Source organism: Ranitomeya variabilis, chromosome 2 (assembly GCF_051348905.1).
Source record: "Ranitomeya variabilis isolate aRanVar5 chromosome 2, aRanVar5.hap1, whole genome shotgun sequence".
NCBI classification, from domain to species: Eukaryota; Metazoa; Chordata; class Amphibia; order Anura; family Dendrobatidae; genus Ranitomeya; species Ranitomeya variabilis.
The window spans coordinates 417,629,573-417,650,508 of record NC_135233.1 but is presented as its reverse complement, the minus strand read 5'-3'; the positions used below and the strand labels follow the sequence as shown (position 1 = coordinate 417,650,508).

General features: G+C 50.5%; 1 protein-coding gene across 13 annotated transcripts in view; it reads right to left on the bottom strand.

Moving 5' to 3' along the window:
* Window positions 1-20,936, bottom strand: part of SOX6 (SRY-box transcription factor 6) — a 739,261-nt gene that overhangs the window by 85,376 nt on the left and 632,949 nt on the right. For all 13 annotated transcript variants that reach the window (XM_077286580.1, XM_077286586.1, XM_077286588.1 and 10 more), the window contains one exon: window positions 16,429-16,508. In XM_077286580.1, coding sequence (XP_077142695.1) covers window positions 16,429-16,508 — 80 coding nt within the window. The remainder of the gene's footprint in view (window positions 1-16,428; window positions 16,509-20,936) is intronic.

Genomic DNA, 20,936 nt, shown 5'->3' with positions numbered 1-20,936 from the left:
AACCTGCTGGCTGAGACGTACGGCCTGTAAAGGCGCACATTCATTATGTCTGCCACATAGGCCTGCTCCGTGCATTACCTGCGCCCACACGGCTCCGGAGCAGTCGTTAGGTTTATGAGCCCAGTGCAGGGTTCGCTCTTCACAGGACAGTACCTCGTTCCTCATTAATGTGACATGATGACTGCAAGGAGCAGCAGATCGGGACCCTCAACAAGAATCTGATGTATCGTAATAATAATCTTCTAAGTTCTCCAATAAAAGGGATGAACCACGGAGGAACCTCGGGTTGTAATATTGGCTCAGGCCTGCGTTCTCGCCTAGCCCCATAGGGTGACAGAGGCAGAGTGCCAGCAGGTGTCGGATACTGACCCCGAGTCGCCCAATGATGGGACACAAGGGCAGGCGACAGTGAAGTGAATAAACAGAATAGTGGGGTGTCCAGCACCTCGAAGAAGACTCGGGGGGAACAGACATTTTCAGTGTAAGGTAAATGTTTTTCCATTTCTGCCCTTTACAGTAAGATCTAAAGTAGCTGAGCAGCGATCCCTGCGGAGACGCATTATTATCCCTGTGTGCAGAGGACGAGGCTCGCTCAATCATGTACGAGGCCATTACAGCCAGAAACAGTCGGGTGGACTCTCCACATGACACTGCCTGTAAATTGTCTTTTTCCACACTCCCTATGATAACCCTCCCGTGAGGACAGTGTGAGAGAATTTAGGTAAACTGGTGGCAATTAGAACGAGTAGCCGGGGCCACACAATTGACCTCTCACTGTGATCCAATGGGAAGAAACGAGCGTGCCGCTGGCCTAATGATAGCCACTTCCAGGGAGGCTCGAGGATGGCATTTAACCCCACTCTCCTGTCATCTTCCTGCCACATTTGCGCTAGGGGGTCCCAAATAAATCACTGTAGTGAGGAACAGGTCATCTGTTGCCAGCTTAGTATTACGGTAAATCTGGAGCGGACGCAATACACAGATCCTGAGATGACTGCACGGTCAAAAAGCAGCTGCCCAATATACGTCAGGTCCCGGATTGGGAGCAGAGATGCCAGACTCTGTCCCTGACGTCGTCCCGAGAAGAAATACAACTGACGGACCTTCACTTTCAGGGCATCCTCATTTCTTGGGGGGTGCAGCTAATCTCGTCTCCCGGGGGATGAACACACTCCACTACTTATATACTGATAACCATTTCTAAAGATGCCTCCTCAATATCTGATTAGTGGGGGTCCGGCACCACCACCGATCAGCTGCTCTGGTGCTTCCCGCTGTTAGCAGCTGCGGAGATGAGCAGCACAACTCCGCCGGGTACAGCAGATCCACTGTATTCATGCAAATAGGCAGTGTCCGGCCGGGTACAGCAGATCCACAGTATTCATAGACGGGCATTGCCCGGCCGGGTACAGCAGATCCACTCTATTCATGCAGACGGGCAGTGTCCGGCCGGGTATAGCAGATCTACAGTATTCATGCAGACAGGCAGTGTCCGGCCGGGTACAGCAGATCCACAGTATTAATGCAGACGGGCAGTGTCCGGCCGGGTACAGCAGATCTACAGTATTCATGCAGACGGGCAGTGTCCGGCTGGGTACAGCAGATCCACAGTATTCATAGACAGGCATTGCCCGGCCGGGTACAGCAGATCCACTCTATTCATGCAGACGGGCAGTGTCCGGCTGGGTATAGCAGATCTACAGTATTCATGCAGACAGGCAGTGTCCGGCCGGGTACAGCAGATCCACAGTATTAATGCAGACGGGCAGTGTCCGGCCGGGTACAGCAGATCCACAGTATTCATGCAGACAGGCAGTGTCCGGCCGGGTACAGCAGATCTACAGTATTCATGCAGACGGGCAGTGTCCGGCCGGGTACAGCAGATCCACTGTATTCATAGACGGGCATTGCCCGGCCGGGTACAGCAGATCCACAGTATTCATGCAGACGGGCAGTGTCCGGCCGCGTACAGCAGATCCACTCTATTCATGCAGACGGGCAGTGTCCAGCCGGGTACAGCAGATCCACTCTATTCATGCAGACGGGCAGTGTCCAGCCGGGTACAGCAGATCCACTCTATTCATGCAGACGGGCATTGTCCGGCCGGGTACAGCAGATCACCAATATTCATAGACAGGCATTGCCCGGCCGGGTACAGCAGATCCACTCTATTCATAGACGGGCAGTGTCCGGCCGGTTACAGCAGATCCACAGTATTCATGCAGACGGGCAGTGTCCGGCCGGGTACAGCAGATCCACTCTATTCATGCAGACGGGCAGTGTCCGGCCGGGTACAGCAGATCCACAGTATTAATGCAGATGGGCAGTGTCCAGCCGGGTACAGCAGATCCACTCTATTCATGCAGATGGGCAGTGTCCGGCCGGGAACAGCAGATCCACTCTATTTATGCAGACGGGCAGTGTCCGGCCGGGTACAGCAGATCCACTCTATTCATGCAGACGGGCATTGTCCGGCCGGGTACAGCAGATCCACAGTATTCAATGCAGATGGGCAATGTCCGGCCGGGTACAGCAGATCCACTCTGTTCATGCAGACGGGCAGTGTCTGGTCGGGTACAGCAGATCCACTCTATTCATGCAGACGGGCAGTGTCCGGCCGGGTACAGCAGATCCACTCTATTCATGCAGACGGGCAGTGTCCGGCCGGGTACAGCAGATCCACAGTATTAATGCAGATGGGCAGTGTCCAGCCGGGTACAGCAGATCCACTCTATTCATGCAGATGGGCAGTGTCCGGCCGGGAACAGCAGATCCACTCTATTTATGCAGACGGGCAGTGTCCGGCCGGGTACAGCAGATCCACTCTATTCATGCAGACGGGCATTGTCCGGCCGGGTACAGCAGATCCACAGTATTCAATGCAGATGGGCAATGTCCGGCCGGGTACAGCAGATCCACTCTGTTCATGCAGACGGGCAGTGTCTGGTCGGGTACAGCAGATCCATTCTATTCATGCAGACGGGAAGTGTCAGGCCGGGTACAGCAGATCCACTCTATTCATAGACGGGCAGTGTCCAACCTCATCATTGGTCCCACTTAAGATATCTGGCCACAGACTTGCCCAAAATGATTGCATATGTTTATGACATGTTGGGTGTATGAGGTGGGGGTGGATTTTCTGTGTGGACCCACTTAACCCCTCAATGACACCAATACGTCATCTTACTGACCTGAGATACAGGAGAATAGCGCCCCCGGAAGGTGACAATACAGCAGCTGTCGCTGTCCACTATAGCTGACAACCTGCTGCATCAGCCACGATCAGTGCTGGCCCCGTCCATATCCCTGAGATGCTGCTGTCAATAGTGACTATATCACATAAATGACAGTGTGGGGGCTTCCTGTTTATCCCCATCGGCCCTCAGAGATCATGATTGTGGGGTCCTGATATTTGCCGGCAATTCACGGCCAAATAGCGGCCTCAGAGTCTCCCGGCTACAGCGGCCGGAGCAGAAGTCACCGATATTTAGGTGATCATACACTTTACCATTCCAGTCATGTCACTTTGCATTAATTCCTGAAAATCACCTGAAGGGTTAATAATCTACCTGACTGCAGTTTCCAATATGTGTGTGTGTGGGGGGGGGGGGCGCGCAGTTTTTAAAATGGTGTCAGTTTTGTAGGTTTCCCAACATATAGGACCCCCAAAGTCACTTCACACTTGGATACGTCCCGAAAAAAAATAAATTTTGTAAATTTCCTTGAAAAAAATGAAAAATTCCTGCTACGTTATTAAACCTCCTCAACGGCGAACAAAATAAAGTAACATTTTACAAATGGCGCTGATGTAAAGCCGACATGAGGGAAGTGTTATCTATTAAGGGTTTCTGTGGTGTGACTCTGGATTAAAGGGAGAAGCATTCAAAGTCTGACATTGCTAATTCTCTAACATTTTTGTCAAATTTCTGCTGTTTTATAAATAAACACAAAACATATCGACCTAAATTTACCATCATCATAAAGTATAATGTGCCACGAAAAAAACAATCTCAAAATCAGCGGGATATATTGAAGCTCCACCAGAGTTATCAACACATGAAGAGACACTGGTCAGATAAGGGGTTGTAGGCCAAGCAATGGAGTCTGCACCGCAGGCAGGGATGAGGCTTCTTCCCCTTATTCTGATGTATACGGGCAGTAAGAGTCCAATATGGCGGAGGGGGGGAAGCGGCTGCCATGGTAGCTGCAGATGGTCGGCCTGGTCAGTGGTCTGCCCCTCTTGTCCCGAGCTCTGGTTAACCCCTCGTCTGTCGGCTGCGTGGGACTGATCGGTGACGGGGTTAATCCTTGCCTCTCACTATTATTTCAGTTGCCTGAAATTCCGGTTGGGTAAAAGCATTTAAGTGCGTCTCAGCATCATTAAGAGTGGCAGATCCGCCGGAGCGAGCACATTACACACACAGCATTGAGGAAATTAATTTTCTTCAATAAAGTCATTTTTAAGCCTCATATATTTCCCAATCTAAACATATGTCACCGATTCATAAACAGAATAAATGGATGAAAATAATCCATTACTGATGTGCTGACACATGGAGACGCTTTCATTAGAATCGCCGGGGACCATCCTGAGCGCTGCCTGATTGTGGCGGCAATGCAGCCACCACTTAATAGTCACAGGACGACAGGTACATCGCTCAGTCGTGCCGCCAACATCAGCCGACATTAACCCCTGCTAACAAACGGCTTTTATATGACACCCAGCGCTGCTATAGACTTCGCCGACTCTGTGCAGGGCTCACGGCACATCCAGCCGCCACACTGTGTCACTTCTACAATCATATTTCTTGATAAAAGGCTGCCTCGCAACATTGTAGTTATTTAAAGGCCCCATTTACATGGCTGACACATTACACACAACCTTTCTCCGGGCGCATCACTCATGTGAGTCTCTTAGTGGCTGCGATAAAACAGCTGAGAAAAGCGAATGTCAGTGGCCGCCAGGAATTTATGTGGATGAGGAAATGCGCTGCCCTCGCTCCTAATATTTATTAGCCCCACAACCTTCCTGCTGGTTGGGCCGAGGGTTCAGTAATAACCTGCGGGCATGAGCTGTGCCACCAACATGGCACTTCAAGGTTGTAGTGCACAACTGATCGCACCACCTATCGGCGAGATGTCCTGTCACCTGAGATGGCTGTCGGCCAACTCCCATATACATGCATACTCCTTTCAGATAAGCATACTTGTATTTCCAATATGGAGATTTCTGCTGCCGGACCCTCTGTTCCTTCTATACTCCTCTTGGAGCCTCATACTTCTCTGAAAAGTGAAGGATCCTGTCTTCAAATTTAACATCTCCAAATGTTCAGAAGACCACTACCCTATACATAACAGGATCAGCTGACATTTATCTAATGTGGGTTGGGGTCTTAAAGGGAACCTGTCGTGTCTCCAAACACTCTTACGGATTATACGGGTTATTACTATTATTACAGATAAGGGGCCAGTTTGCAGGTTAATAGCCGTTGTACAGCCGTGCAGCAGAAACGCTGAGCGCTGGTGCGGCTTCAATCACCGCTCTGTACATAGTGAACAGCAACTGTAACCGCACCCAAAAATGACTGACGGCCAGATAGGCGCTGACTGAAGGCCCAATAGGCGCTGACTGAAAGCCCGATAGGCGCTGACTGAAGGCCAGGTAGGCGCTGACTGAAGGCCCGATAGGCGCTGACTGAAGGCCCGGTAGGCGCTGACTGAAGGCCAGGTAGGCGCTGACTGAAGGCCAGGTAGGCGCTGACTGAAGGCCAGGTAGGCGCTGACTGAAGGCCCGATAGGTGCTGACTGAAGGCCAGGTAGGCGCTGACTGAAGGCCAGGTAGGCGCTAACTGAAGGCCAGGTAGGCGTTGACTGAAGGCCCGATAGGCGCTGACTGAAGACCCGATAGGCACTGACTGAAGGCCAGGTAGGCGCTGACTGAAGGCCAGGTAGGCGCTGACTGAAGGCCCGATAGGCGCTGACTGAAGGCCCGGTAGGCGCTGACTGAAGGCCCGGTAGGCGCTGACTGACGGCCAGGTAGGCGCTGACTGACGGCCAGATAGGCGCTGACTGAAGGCCAGGTAGGCGCTGACTGAAGGCCAGGTAGGTGCTGACTGAAGGCCAGGTAGGCGCTGACTGAAGGCCAGGTAGGTGCTGACTGAAGGCCAGGTAGGCACCGACTGATGGCCAGATAGGCGCTGACGGAAGGCCAGATCAACATTGATGTACTGAAGCTGCACCTCTGTAACTGAACGCTAGAGGTTGCTGGGAAGAATAAAGTTAATTTCCTCCTGGAAGCTGGCACCCCGCACAGCTTTAGAACATGATTAACCACATATCTGCAGCACTTTTCGACATGAAAGGTTCACTATAAGACAGGACATAGTGCCTCACATACATCGTACTGCAAGATGCTGCTCTGAAGTGGACTTCCCTGTACATAAGTTGCTATTACTCCAAAAGATCATCATGCACGAGTCTTCTTACTAACGCTCCTTTCACATTTATCTTGCCATGTAAACAGGCTGCAGATCACCCGATGAACGCGCAAAACCCTCGTTCAACAGGTGAAATGATCTTTTGCCACTATTGAATCCCCCTAGGGTGCCAACCTCTGCTGGTAGGCAGGCTACAGAACAGGTACTAGGGTAGGGTGGAGTTAGCAATTCCCTTGACTTATCTCTCTACATTATTTATACCCCATTTTGTATGTATGTCTGTTATTGGATGATTATACGTCTTTTTAATGCGTATTTAATTAAATATAGTTTTTTAGGTCTTTTTTCTATGATTAATCTTGCTCTGGCCACATCGTTTACTTTGGTCTGCCTTTGTAAACAGGCTACTAAATGACTGCCGATAAAGAGATTTTTTTTTTTTGTGCTGCCGGTCCGTCCATATGACCAGACCCTTATACTGTTAGTTGATTAGACTTATCGTAACAACTATTTTGACATGAGTGGCATTTTGTGGCTGAACCCCTTTATCCAAGGTAAATCCTCCTATTATGTGCTGAATATCCAGCTACAAATAGGATCCTCAGTCCTCGTCACGGTATTGTTCCCAGAGAGGTGCTGCTCTCTGGGCTCCGTATCACATGGCATTGCTCCCAGAGATGAGCTGCGCTCTGTGCTCTGTATCACACGGGATCGTTCCCAGAGAGGTGCTGCGCTCTGTGCTCCTTATCACATGGGATTGTTCCCAGAGAGGTGCTGCGCTCTGGGCTCCGTATCACATGGCATTGCTCCCAGAGAGGAGCTGCGCTCTGTGCTCTGTATCACACGGGATCGTTCCCAGAGAGGTGCTGCGCTCTGTGCTCCTTATCACATGGGATTGTTCCCAGAGAGGTGCTGCGCTCTGGGCTCCTTATCACATGGAATTGTTCCCAGAGAGGTGCTGCGCTCTGTGCTCCTTATCAAATGGCATTGTTCCCAGAGAGGGGCTGCGCTCTGTGCTCCGTATCACATGGGATCGTTCCCAGAGAGGTGCTGTACTCTGTATCACATGGGATCGTTCCCAGAAAGGTGCTGCGCTCTGTGCTCCGTATCACATGGGATCGTTCCCAGAGAGGTGCTGCGCTCTGTGCTCCGTATCACATGGGATCGTTCCCAGAGAGGTGCTGTGCTCTGTGCTCCGTATCACATGGGATCGTTCCCAGAGAGGTGCTGTGCTCTGTGCTCCGTATCATACGGGGTCGTACCCAGAGAGGTGCTGTACTCTGTATCACATGGGATCGTTCCTAGAGAGGTGCTGCGCTCTGTGCTCCGTATCACATGGGATCGTTCCCAGAGAGGTGCTGTGCTCTGTGCTCCGTATCACATGGGATGATCCCGTGTGATACAGAGCATAGCACCTCTCTGAGAACGATCCCACACGGGATCGTTCCCAGAGAGGTGCTGCGCTCTGTGCTCCGTATCACATGGGATTGTTCCCAGAGAGGTGCTGCGCTCTGCGCTCCGTATCACATGGGATCGTTCTCAGAGAGGTGCTATGCTCTGTATCACACGGGATCATCCCATGTGATACAGAGCGCAGAGCGCAGCACCTCTCTGGGAACGATCCCATGTGATACGGAGCACAGAGCGCAGCACCTCTCTGGGAACGATCCCATGTGATACAGAGCACAGTACGCAGCACCTCTCTGGGAACGATCCCAAGTGATACAGAGCACAGAGCGCAGCACCTCTCTGGGAACAATCCCATGTGATATGGAGCACAGAGCACAGCACCTCTCTGCGAACGATCCCGTGTGAAACGGAGCACAGAGCACAGTACCTCTCTGGGAACGATCCCGTGTGAAACGGAGCACAGAGCGCAGCACCTCTCTGGGAACGATCCCATGTGATACGGAGCACAGAACCTCTCTGGGAAAGACCCCATGTGATATGGAGCACAGAGCACAGCACCTCTCTGGGAACGATCCCGTATGATACGACACACAGAGCACAGCACCTCTCTGGGAACGATCCCGTGTGATATGGAGCACAGAGTACAGCACCTCTCTGGGAACGATCCCGTGTGATACGGAGCACAGAGTACAGCACCTCTCTGGGAACGATCCCATGTGATACGGAGCACAGCACCTCTCTGGGAAAGATCCCATGTGATATGGAGCACAGAGCACAGCATCTCTCTGGGAACGATCCCACATGATACGACATACAGAGCGCAGCACCTCTCTGGGAACGATCCCGTGTGATATGGAGCACAGAGTACAGCACCTCTCTGGGAACGATCCCGTGTGATACGGAGCACAGAGTACAGCACCTCTCTGGGAACGATCCCACATGATACGACACACAGAGCGCAGCACCTCTCTGGGAATGATCCCGTGTGATACGGAGCACAAAGTACAGCACCTCTCTGGGAATGATCCCACATGAGACACACAGAGCGCAGCACCTCTCTGAGAACGATCCAGTGTGATACGGAGCACAGAGTACAGTACCTCTCTGGGAACGATCCCACATGATACGACACACAGAGTGCAGCATCTCTATGGGAACGATCCCATGTGATACAGAGCACAAAGCGCAGCACCTCTCTGGGAACGATCCCGTGTGATACGGAGCACAGAGTACAGCATCTCTCTGGGAACGATCCCACATGATACGACACACAGAGCGCAGCACCTCTCTGGGAACGATCCTGTGTGATATGGAGCACAGAGTACAGCACCTCTCTGGGAACGATCCCGTGTGATATGGAGCACAGAGTACAGCACCTCTCTGGGAACGATCCCGTGTGATATGGAGCACAGAGTACAGCACCTCTCTGGGAACGATCCCGTGTCATACGACACACAGAGTGCAGCACCTCTCTGGGAACGATCCCACATGATACGACACACAGAGCGCAGCACCTCTCTGGGAACGATCCCACATGATACGACACACAGAGTACAGCACCTCTCTGGGAACGATCCCGTGTGATACGACACACAGAGTACAGCACCTCTCTGGGAACGATCCCACATGATACGACACACAGAGTACAGCACCTCTCTGGGAACGATCCCACATGATACGACACACAGAGTACAGCACCTCTCTGGGAATGATCCCACATGATACGACACACAGAGCGCAGCACCTCTCTGGGAACGATCCCATGTGATACGCAACACAGAGCGCAGCACAGAGCGCAGCACCTCTCTGGGAAAGATCCCGTGTGATACGGAGCACAGAGCGCAGCACCTCTCTGGGAACGATCCAGTGTGATACAGAGCACAGCACCTCTCTGGGAACGATCCCATGTGATACGGAGCACAGAGCGCAGCACCTCTCTGGGAACGATCCCGAGTGATACGACACACAGAACACAGCACCTCTCTGGGAACGATCCCGTATGATACGACACACAGAGCACAGCACCTCTCTGGGAACAATCCCGTGTGATACGGAGCACAGAACGTCTCTGGGAACGATTCCTTGTGATACGACACAGAGCACAGCACCTCTCTGGGAACAATCCCGTGTGATACGGAGCACAGAACTTCTCTGGGAATGATCCCGTGTGATACAGAGCACAGCATCTCTCTGGGAACGATCCCATGTGATACGACACACAGAGCACAGTATCTCTCTGGGAACGATACCGTGTGATACGGAGCACAGAGGTGTTGTGCTCTGTGTGTTGTATCACACGGTATTGTTCCCAGAGAGATGCTGCGCTCTGTGCTCCGTATCACATGGGATCGTTCCCAGAGAGATACTGTGCTTTGTGCGCAGTATCACACGAAATCGTTCCCAGAGAGGTACTGTGCTCTGTGTGTCGTATCACACGGGATCATTCCCAGAGAAGTTGTCAGGTCGCCGTTATCACCGCCGCGGCCCCTACTGTCCGCTCATACTTACCGTTCCACGGCGTCCCGGCGCGCTCCTGTTCTTCCTCCAGCGCCGTCTCCTCTGCTCGCTCTCCCGGCTCCTGCTTCCTGTCGGGCGCGCGCGCATTAGGCCTCTCTGCGCACGCGCACATTGTTCTTTTGTACTGACGCTCCTCCCGCTGCTCTCTGTGGTCCTGGAGGACCATGACCCGGAAGGTACGCTGCCGCTCTGCACTTAAGATCGCCTCTTCCTTTCACCTGTGCCTGTTTGTCATTTGTTCTTTTGCAAGTGTCTCTGGCTCTCTCGCTTCTCTGCGTACTCTGCGTTCTCTTCTCGTATTGTCTTACATTTCTAGTTTCTCGTTTCTGTGCCTAACCCTTGCCTTTTTACATGCTTCTTTTCAGCTCCAGTCCTCCTGTGTGTCCGTTTCCCCGGTGCTCCTGTTCCTCAGTTTAGTCCTTCCGTCCGTGGTCCAGTGTCCTCATCTTGTCTACCGGTTTGTCTCCCATTCTCCTCCTGTTTAGTCTGTTTCCCGTTTTCCGCTTCTCTTCATCTTTCTTGTTTTGTTTTCTCCCGTCATCCCTGCCTTGGTACCGGCTGCCGTGCAGTAGTCTCCCCTGGGCCTGCTCCTAACGCTCCCTGTATAGAGGGTGGTCTATCTGGTCCACTCGTCCTGGGGAGGTTCGCTGTTTCGGTTCAGTGGGTTCACCTATCTTGTTCTCCTGGTCCCAAAAGCGTAACAGTACAAACAGGCCATGGACCCCGCTGGTACTTCCGTTTCCACCCAAAAGGAACTCTTGTTTCTGCGGGAGAACCAAACCAGGATTATAGGTTTTCTAAAATCTATGGAGTCTCGTTTAGCAGCTCTTCAACCCTCTGACCCGGGGAGCGCTACCCAGCTGGCTGGTCTCCAGCAGGAGCTCGCCCAGCAACGCGACACCCAGGGCCACATACTAAATTACATGGCTTCGGTGGATAACCGTTTGCTGACCCTACAAACTGCCGCCTCTGCTCCTGCCCAAACTACGGCCTCTCACCCACCTCCTCGTCTGGCTAGACCTCCACGGTATAGCGGGGATCCCAAATTGTGTCGGGGTTTCCTAAATCAATGCCAGTTGCACTTTGAACTTCTGCCACAACAATACCCCACTGACCGAGCTAAGGTGGCATTTATTGTGTCTCACTTGGAGGGAGCGGCTCTGGCCTGGGTCAATCCCCTCTGGGAACGAGATGATCCTCTCGTCTCCCAACTTTCTTCGTTTCTGGAGACTTTTTGTAAGGTTTTCGATGAGCCAGGGCGGTTAGCTTCTACCACAGAGTCTCTTTTTAATCTCCGCCAGGGTTCCCTTTCTGTCGGCCAGTACGCCATTCATTTTCGTACTTTGGCCTCCGAGCTGGGCTGGAACAATGAGGCTTTGGTTGGGGCTTTTTGGCGCGGTCTGTCTGGTCGAATTAAGGACGAGTTGGCGGGTAGAGATACTCCAACATCCCTGGAGGATCTTATTTCCCTGGCAACCCGCATAGATTTGCGTTTTCAGGAACGTCTCCATGAATCTGCCAGGGAGAGGAGATTGCCCCGACCAGTTCCGTCTTCTCGCAGTCCTCCTCATTCTCTACCGGCCTCTTCTTCTACAGCCTCTGCACCTGAACCTATGCAAGTGGACCGTATCAAGCCGGCGGAACAGCGTCGTAAGGAGAGACTTGCACAGGGTCTCTGCTTTTACTGTGGCAGCGCCTCCCATCTTCTACGTTCCTGTCCGGTGAAGCCGGGAAACGCTTCCGCCTAGGACAGGTAAGGGAGGCCTACCTAGGTGATAGTGATACCTCTCTACCTTTTACTATCTCTGTTCTGTTGCATGTTGGTTCTTCTCGTTTTTCTGAGGTAGCTTATGTTGACTCTGGAGCGGCTGGGAATTTTATTCAACTCGAGGCGGTCAGTAGGTTTCAAATTCCTGTCAGATCCTTGGAATCTCCTCGGCAGTTAGCTTCAGCTGACGGTCGGCCCTTGCAGGAGACCGTTACCTTGGTCACCGAAGAAGTGGAGCTGCAAATCGGAGCTTTGCATCGGGAGAAGATTGCCTTTTACGTGTTGCCATTGCTGTCTCATTCGTTTCTTCTAGGTCTTCCATGGTTAAGAATACACGAGCCTGTTTTGGATTGGCGGTCTGGTGACGTCCTCCGATGGGGTCATTCCTGTCAGACTAGATGTCTGCGTCCTGTTCTTCCATTAAGCTCGTCTGTCTCTATTTCTCCTCCGGCAGGTTTGCCTTCGGCCTACCATTCCTTTGCTGATGTCTTCGACAAGAAAGAGGCGGAGAACTTGCCCCCGCATCGTCCATATGACTGCCCGATCGACCTCGTTCCTGGTTCAACTCCACCCAGGGGACGCATTTACCCGCTGAATCCTCTTGAGTCTCAAGCTATGACCGAGTATGTACAGGAAAATTTGGCCAGGGGTTTCATCCGGAAGTCCTCCTCTCCTGCGGGCGCAGGTTTCTTTTTTGTCAAGAAGAAGGATGGAACTCTCCGTCCCTGCATTGACTACCGAGGTCTTAATTGAATTACTATCAAGAACAAGTATCCACTTCCTCTCATTCCTGAACTTTTCGATCGGCTACGGGGTGCACGAATTTTTACTAAATTGGATCTTCGTGGGGCCTACAACCTTATCCGAATTCGTTCCGGAGATGAGTGGAAGACCGCTTTCAACACCAGAGATGGTCACTATGAGTACCTGGTCATGCCCTTCGGCTTATGCAATGCCCCCGCAGTATTCCAAGAATTTGTGAATTACATTTTCCGAGATCTTTTGTATTCTTGTGTGGTGGTATATTTGGACGACATTCTCGTTTACTCTCCTGACCTGTCTTCTCACAGAAGGGACGTTCGTCTTGTTCTTCTGCGTCTGAGGGAGAATCGCCTATTCGCCAAGATCGAGAAGTGCGCTTTTGAGCAGTCATCTCTTCCTTTCCTGGGATACGTTATCTCCGACTCTGGTTTATGTATGGACCCGGAGAAAGTGTCCGCCGTGCTCAATTGGCCTCGTCCTCTAGGTACCAAAGCTATCCAGTGATTCATCGGTTTAGCGAATTATTACCGACAGTTCATCCCTCACTGGTTTACCCTCTGCACCTGATTTGGAAAAAAATTTTGTTCGCCATATTTTTCGTATTCATGGCTTCCCTCAACATATCTTTTCGGATAGAGGAGTTCAGTTCACCTCTCGGTTCTGGAGAGCTCTCTGTAAATTTATGAACATCTCGCTCGACTTCTCTTCTGCCTACCACCCACAGACCAACGGTCAAGTGGAACGCACTAATCAGACTCTGGTGACTTATCTTCGTCATTTTTCCAATTCTCATCACAGTGACTGGTCCGATCTTCTTCCGTGGGCTGAATTCGCATACAACAACCATCCCAGTGAATCTTCTTCCAAGTCGCCCTTCTTTATCGTCTACGAACAACATCCTGGTGTACCTCTACCGGTTCCTCCTGTCTCGGGGGTACCGACGGCTGATCTTCTGTCCGGGGAGTTCTCCAGGATCTGGCAGGAGACCAAGACCGCTCTTGAATTTGCGCGTGACAGAATGAAAAGGCATGCTGACAAGAGGCGCTTAGATCCTCCGTTATATCGTCCTGGTGATAGGGTATGGTTATCCTCTAAATTTGTTCACTTAAAGATTCCTTCACGTAAATTGGGTCCCCGTTATATTAGACCTTTTGAGATCTTGACCCGTATTAATGATGTCTCTTACAAGTTGAAGCTACCTCCCTCGCTCCGTATTCCTAATTCCTTCCACGTTTCCCTTCTGAAGCCACTTGTCCTCAACCAGTTTCATGCCTCTTCTACTCATTCTTCTCGGCCGGCCTCCGCTGATGATGTTTTTGAGATCAAGGACATTCTAGCCATGAAGAAAGTGAGGGGGAGGACCTTTTTTCTGGTGGATTGGAAGGGTTTTTGTCCGGAGGAGAGATCTTGGGAACCTCGGGAGAACATCCAAACTCCTCGAGTTTTGGCTAGATTTCTTTCTGGTCATAGGAGGGGGTGAGGTAAGGAGGGGGGTACTGTCAGGTCGCCGTTATCACCGCCACGGCCCCTGCTGTCTGCTCATACTTACCGTTCCACGGCGTCCCGGCGCGCTCCTGTTCTTCCTCCAGCGCCGTCTCCTCTGCTCGCTCTCCCGGCTCCTGCTTCCTGTCGGGCGCGCGCGCATTAGGCCTCTCTGCGCACGCGCACATTGTTCTTTTGTACTGACGCTCCTCCCGCTGCTCTCTGTGGTCCTAGAGGACCATGACCTGGAAGGTACGCTGCCGCTCTGCACTTAAGATCGCCTCTTCCTTTCACCTGTGCCTGTTTGTCATTTGTTCTTTTGCAAGTGTCTCTGGCTCTCTCGCTTCTCTGCGTACTCTGCGTTCTCTTCTCGTATTGTCTTATGTTTCTAGTTTCTCGTTTCTGTGCCTAACCCTTGCCTTTTTACGTGCTTCTTTTCAGCTCCAGTCCTCCTGTGTCTCCGTTTCCCCTGTGCTCCTGTTCCTCAGTTTAGTCCTTCTGTCCGTGGTCCAGTGTCCTCATCTTGTCTACCGGTTTGTCTCCCATTCTCCTCCTGTTTAGTCTGTTTCCCATTTTCCGCTTCTCTTCATCTTTCTTGTTTTGTTTTCTCCCGTCATCCCTGCCTTGGTACCAGCTGCCGTGCAGTAGTCTCCCCTGGGCCTGCTCCTAACGCTCCCTGTATAGGGGGTGGTCTATCTGGTCCACTCGTCCTGGGGAGGTTCGCTGTTTCGGTTCAGTGGGTTCACCTATCTTGTTCTCCTGGTCCCAAAAGCGTAACAGAAGTGCTGTGCTCTGTATCACACGGGATCGTTCCCAGAGAAGTGCTGTGCTCTGTATGACACGGGATCGTTCCCAGAGAAGTGCTGTGCTCTGTATCACACGGGATCGTTCCCAGCGAGGTGCTGTGCTCTGTATCACATGGGATCGTTCCCAGAGAGATTCTGTGCTCTGTGTGTCATATCACGCGGGATCGTTTCCAGAGAGGTTCTGTGCTCTGTATCACACGGGATCATTCCCAGAGAAGTGCTGTGCTCTGTATCACACGGGATCGTTCCCAGAGAAGTGCTGTGCTCTGTATCACACGGGATCGTTCCCAGCGAGGTGCTGTGCTCTGTATCACATGGGATCGTTCCCAGAGAGATTCTGTGCTCTGTGTGTCATATCACGCGGGATCGTTTCCAGAGAGGTTCTGTGCTCTGTATCACACGGGATCATTCCCAGAGAAGTGCTGTGCTCTGTATCACACGGGATCGTTCCCAGAGAAGTGCTGTGCTCTGTATCACACGGGATCGTTCCCAGAGAGGTTCTGTGCTCTGTATCACACAGGATCAGCTTGGGGCCCATTCAGATGTTGCACAATGAGAACTGTCTGAGTTTCATCAATGTTAGTGATCAGAGATTTGTCCGCGCTCCATCAGTTTTCCTGCTTCTCCTATCAACCAGTCTGTGAACGATGAACAGATTGCTAACTGTCTCAGTGCGGTCGGCTTTTTTTTACTGACCCAGTGAGTGGTGATTTTGATCGGACAGTCGGATCAATATCAGACAAGTCTCCGTTACTTCGTGCCGACTACTTGTGATTTATGAACTGCCGCATACACTGTCGTAGGCACGAGTGTGATCTATGGAAAATAGGGATAGCACTTGTACCTGAAAAATGGGGGTCTGAATGAGCCTTTAGATACAGCGTCCGCTCATAGTGTCGTACATTGTATTAGATACTCTTCTCAGCACACAGCATCACATGATAATCACGCATCATAGGCTTAGATACTGACACTCGGCAGCCAGTATTACACCCAATATTCTTAGATGCAGGGGTACTATAATTCAGGACTCTGTGATTCTCCCCTATATGAGATAGATCTACACAATATTAGATTTCAGAGCACAGTCTTGGTTTCAGTGAAAACTGACACAGTTCAGGGCAGTAAGGAGTAGCTGAAATTGACCTGGTCCAATGAGAGGTCAGATAACATGGATGGCCAGAACCTCTCAGCAGTGCTTCCCCCAGTTAAGATTTGGTTTTTATCCCTTTTGCTTTGCACATACCTGAAGCTGTAAGGGGCTGAGTCCAGAGGCGGCAGCAGCTGCCATTGATGATGGAATGAACTGCACGGGATAGTTATCACCTGTGAGGAAGAACAATAGGGACAGGTTCAGACACTGAGCAGAGAACAGCACACACCTGCAAACACAGTCCGTCCCTGCACCAAACATCTGCACAGACAGAGGTGTGCGCTGGTAACACTAAACTGGGCCAAGAAGGAGCAGAGCACAACCGGAGCTGTAAAATAATCGTCAGGAAAGAGCCGAGCACAACCGGAGCAGTATTATAATGGTCAGGAAGGAGCCGAGCATAACCGGAGCAGTATTATAATAGTCAGGAAGGAGCCGAGCACAACCGGAGCAGTATTATAATGGTCAGGAAGGAGCCGAGCACAACCGGAGCAGTATTATAATAGTCAGGAAAGAGCTGAGCACAACGGGAGCTGTATTATAATAGTCAGGAAAGAGCTAAGCACAACCGGAGCTGTATTATAATGGTCAGGAAGGAGCCGAGCACAACCGGAATATTATTATAATAGTCAGAAAGGAGCAGAGCACAACCGGAGCTGTAAAATAATGGCCAGGAAAGAGCCGAGCACAACCGGAATAGTATTATAATGGTCAGGAAAGAGCCGAGCACAACCAGAGCTGTAAAATAATGGTCAGGAAAGAGCCGAGCACAACCGGAGCTGTAAAATAATGGTCAGGAAAGAGCCGAGCACAACCGGAATAGTATTATAATGGTCAGGAAAGAGCCGAGCACAACCAGAGCTGTAAAATAATGGTCAGGAAAGAGCCGAGCACAACCGGAATAGTATTATAATGGTCAGGAAAGAGCCGAGCACAACCAGAGCTGTAAAATAATGGTCAGGAAAGAGCTGAGCACAACCGGAATAGTATTATAATGGTCAGGAAAGAGCCGAGCACAACCGGAGCGGTATTATTATGGTCAGGAAAGAGCCGAGCACAACCAGAGCAGTATTCTAATGGTCAAGAAAGAGCCGAGCACAACCAGAGCTGTAAAATAATGGTCAGGAAAGAGCCGAGCACAACTGGAGCTGTAAAATAATGGTCAGGAAAGAGCCGAGCACAACCGGAATAGTATTATAATGGTCAGGAAAGAGCCGAGCACAACCGGAGCTGTAAAATAATGGTCAGGAAAGAGCTGAGCACAACCGGAATAGTATTATAATGGTCAGGAAAGAGCCGAGCACAACCGGAGCGGTATTATTATGGTCAGGAAAGAGCCGAGCACAACCAGAGCAGTATTCTAATGGTCAGGAAGGAGCCGAACACAACCGGAGCAGTATTCTAATGGTCAGGAAAGAGCCGAGCACAACCGGAGCAGTATTATTATGGTCAGGAAGGAGCCGAGCACAACCGAAGCAGTATTATAATGATCAGGAAAGAGCCGAGCACAACTGGAGCGGTATTATTATGGTCAGGAAAGAGCCGAGCACAACCAGAGCAGTATTCTAATGGTCAGGAAGGAGCCGAACACAACCGGAGCAGTATTATAATGATCAGGAAAGAGCCGAGCACAACCGGAGCAGTATTATAATGATCAGGAAAGAGCAGAGCACAACCGGAGCGGTATTATTATGGTCAGGAAAGAGCCGAACACAACCGGTGCAGTATTATAATAGTCAGGAAAGAGCCGAGCACAACCAGAGCAGTATTCTAATGGTCAGGAAGGAGCCGAGCACAACCGGAGCGGTATTATGGTCAGGAAAGAGCCGAGCACAACCAGAGCAGTATTACAATGGTCAGGAAAGAGCCGAGCAGTATTATAATGGTCAGGAAGGAGCCGAGTATAATCGTAGCAGTATTATAATGGTCAGGAAGGAGCCGAGTATAACCGGAGCAGTATTATAATAGTCAGGAAGGAGCCGAGCACAATCGGAGCAGTATTATTATGGTCAGGAAAGAGCCGAGCACAACCGGAGCAGTATTATAATGGTCAGGAAAGCGCCGAGAACAACCAGAGCAGTATTCTAATGGTCAGGAAGGAGCCGACAACAACCGGAGCAGTATTATAATGATCAGGAAAGAGCCGAGCACAACCGGAGCGGTATTATTATGGTCAGGAAAGAGCCGAGCACAACCGGAGCAGTATTATAATGGTCAGGAAGGAGCCGAGCACAACCGGAGCAGTATTATAATGGTCAGGAAGGAGCCGAGCACAACCGGAGCAGTATTATAATGGTCAGGAAAGAGCCGAGCACAACCGGAGCAGTATTATAATGGTCAGGAAAGAGCCGAGCACAACCAGAGTAGTATTCTAATGATCAGGAAGGAGCCGAGCACAACCACTGCAGTATTATAATGGTCAGGAAGGAGCCGAGCACCAACGGAGCAGTATTATAATGGTCAGGAAAGAGCCGAGCACAACCAGAACAGTATTATAATGGTCAGGAAAGAGCTGAGCACAACCAGAGCAGTATTCTAATGGTAAGGAAGGAGCCGAGCACAACCGGAGCGGTATTATTATGGTCAGGAAAGAGCCGAGCACAACCGGAGCAGTATTATAATGGTCAGGAAAGAGCCGAGCAGTATTATAATGGTCAGGAAGGAGCCGAGTATAATCGGAGCAGTATTATAATGGTCAGGAAGGAGCCGAGTATAACCGGAGCAGTATTATAATGGTCAGGAAGGAGCCGAGTATAATCAGAGCAGTATGATAATGGTCAGGAAGGAGCCGAGTATAACTGGAGCAGTATTATAATGGCCAGGAAGGAGCCGAGTATAATCGGAGCAGTATTATAATGGTCAGGAAGGAGCCGAGTATAATTGGAGCAATATTATAATGGTCAGGAAGGAGCCGAGTATAATCGTAGCAGTATGATAATGGTCAGGAAGGAGCCGAGTATAATAGGAGCAGCATGATAATGGTCAGGAAGGAGCCGAGTATAATCGGAGCAGTATGATAATGATCAGGAAAGAGCTCAGCAGAACCGGAGCAGTATTATAATGGTCAGGAAATAGCCGAGCATTATTATAATGGTCAGGAAGGAGCCGAGCATAATCGGAGCAGTATTATAATGGTCAGGAAGGAGCTGAGTATAACCGGAGCAGTATTATAATGGTCAGGAAGGAGCCGAGTATAATCGGAGCAGTATGATAATGGTCAGGAAGGAGCCGAGTATAACCGGAGCAGTATTATAATGGTCAGGAAGGAGCCGAGTATAACCGGAGCAGTATTATAATGGTCAGGAAGGAGCCGAGTATAATCGGAGCAGTATTATAATGGCCAGAAAGGAGCAGAGCACAACCGGAATAGTATTATAATAGTGAGGAAAGAGCTGAGCACAACCGGAGCAGTATTATAATGGTCAGGAAGGAGCCGAGCACAACTGGAGCGGTATTATAATGGTTAGGAAAGAGCTGAGCACAACCAGAGCAGTATTATAATGGTTAGGAAGGTGCCGAGCACAACCGGAGCAGTATTGTAATGGTTAGGAAGGAGCCGAGCACAACCGGAGCAGTATTATAATGGTCAGGAAAGAGCCGAGCACAACCGGAGCAGTATTATAATGGTCAGGAAGGAGCCGAGCACAACCGGAGCAGTATTATAATGGTCAGGAAGGAGCTGAGTATAACCGGAGCAGTATTATAATGGTCAGGAAGGAGCTGAGTATAATCGGAGCAGTATGATAATGGTCAGGAAGGAGCCGAGTATAACTGGAGCAGTATTATAATGGCCAGGAAGGAGCCGAGTATAATCGGAGCAGTATTATAATGGTCAGGAAGGAGCCGAGTATAATTGGAGCAATATTATAATGGTCAGGAAGGAGCCGAGTATAATCGGAGCAGTATGATAATGGTCAGGAAGGAGCCGAGTATAATAGGAGCAGCATGATAATAGTCAGGAAGGAGCCGAGTATAATCGGAGCAGTATGATAATGATCAGGAAAGAGCTCAGCAGAACCGGAGCAGTATTATAATGGTTAGGAAATAGCCGAGCATTATTATAATGGTCAGGAAGGAGCCGAGCATAATCGGAGCAGTATTATAATGGTCAGGAAAGAGCTGAGCACAACCAGAGCAGTATTATAATGGTTAGGAAGGTGCCGAGCACAACCGGAGCAGTATTGTAATGGTTAGGAAGGAGCCGAGCACAACCGGAGCAGTATTATAATGGTCAGGAAAGAGCCGAGCACAACCGGAGCAGTATTATAATGGACAGGAAGGAGCCGAGCACAACCGGAGCAGTATTATAATGGTCAGGAAGGAGCTGAGTATAACCGGAGCAGTATTATAATGGTCAGGAAGGAGCTGAGTATAATCGGAGCAGTATGATAATGGTCAGGAAGGAGCCGAGTATAACTGGAGCAGTATTATAATGGCCAGGAAGGAGCCGAGTATAATCGGAGCAGTATTATAATGGTCAGGAAGGAGCCGAGTATAATTGGAGCAATATTATAATGGTCAGGAAGGAGCCGAGTATAATCGGAGCAGTATGATAATGGTCAGGAAGGAGCCGAGTATAATAGGAGCAGCATGATAATAGG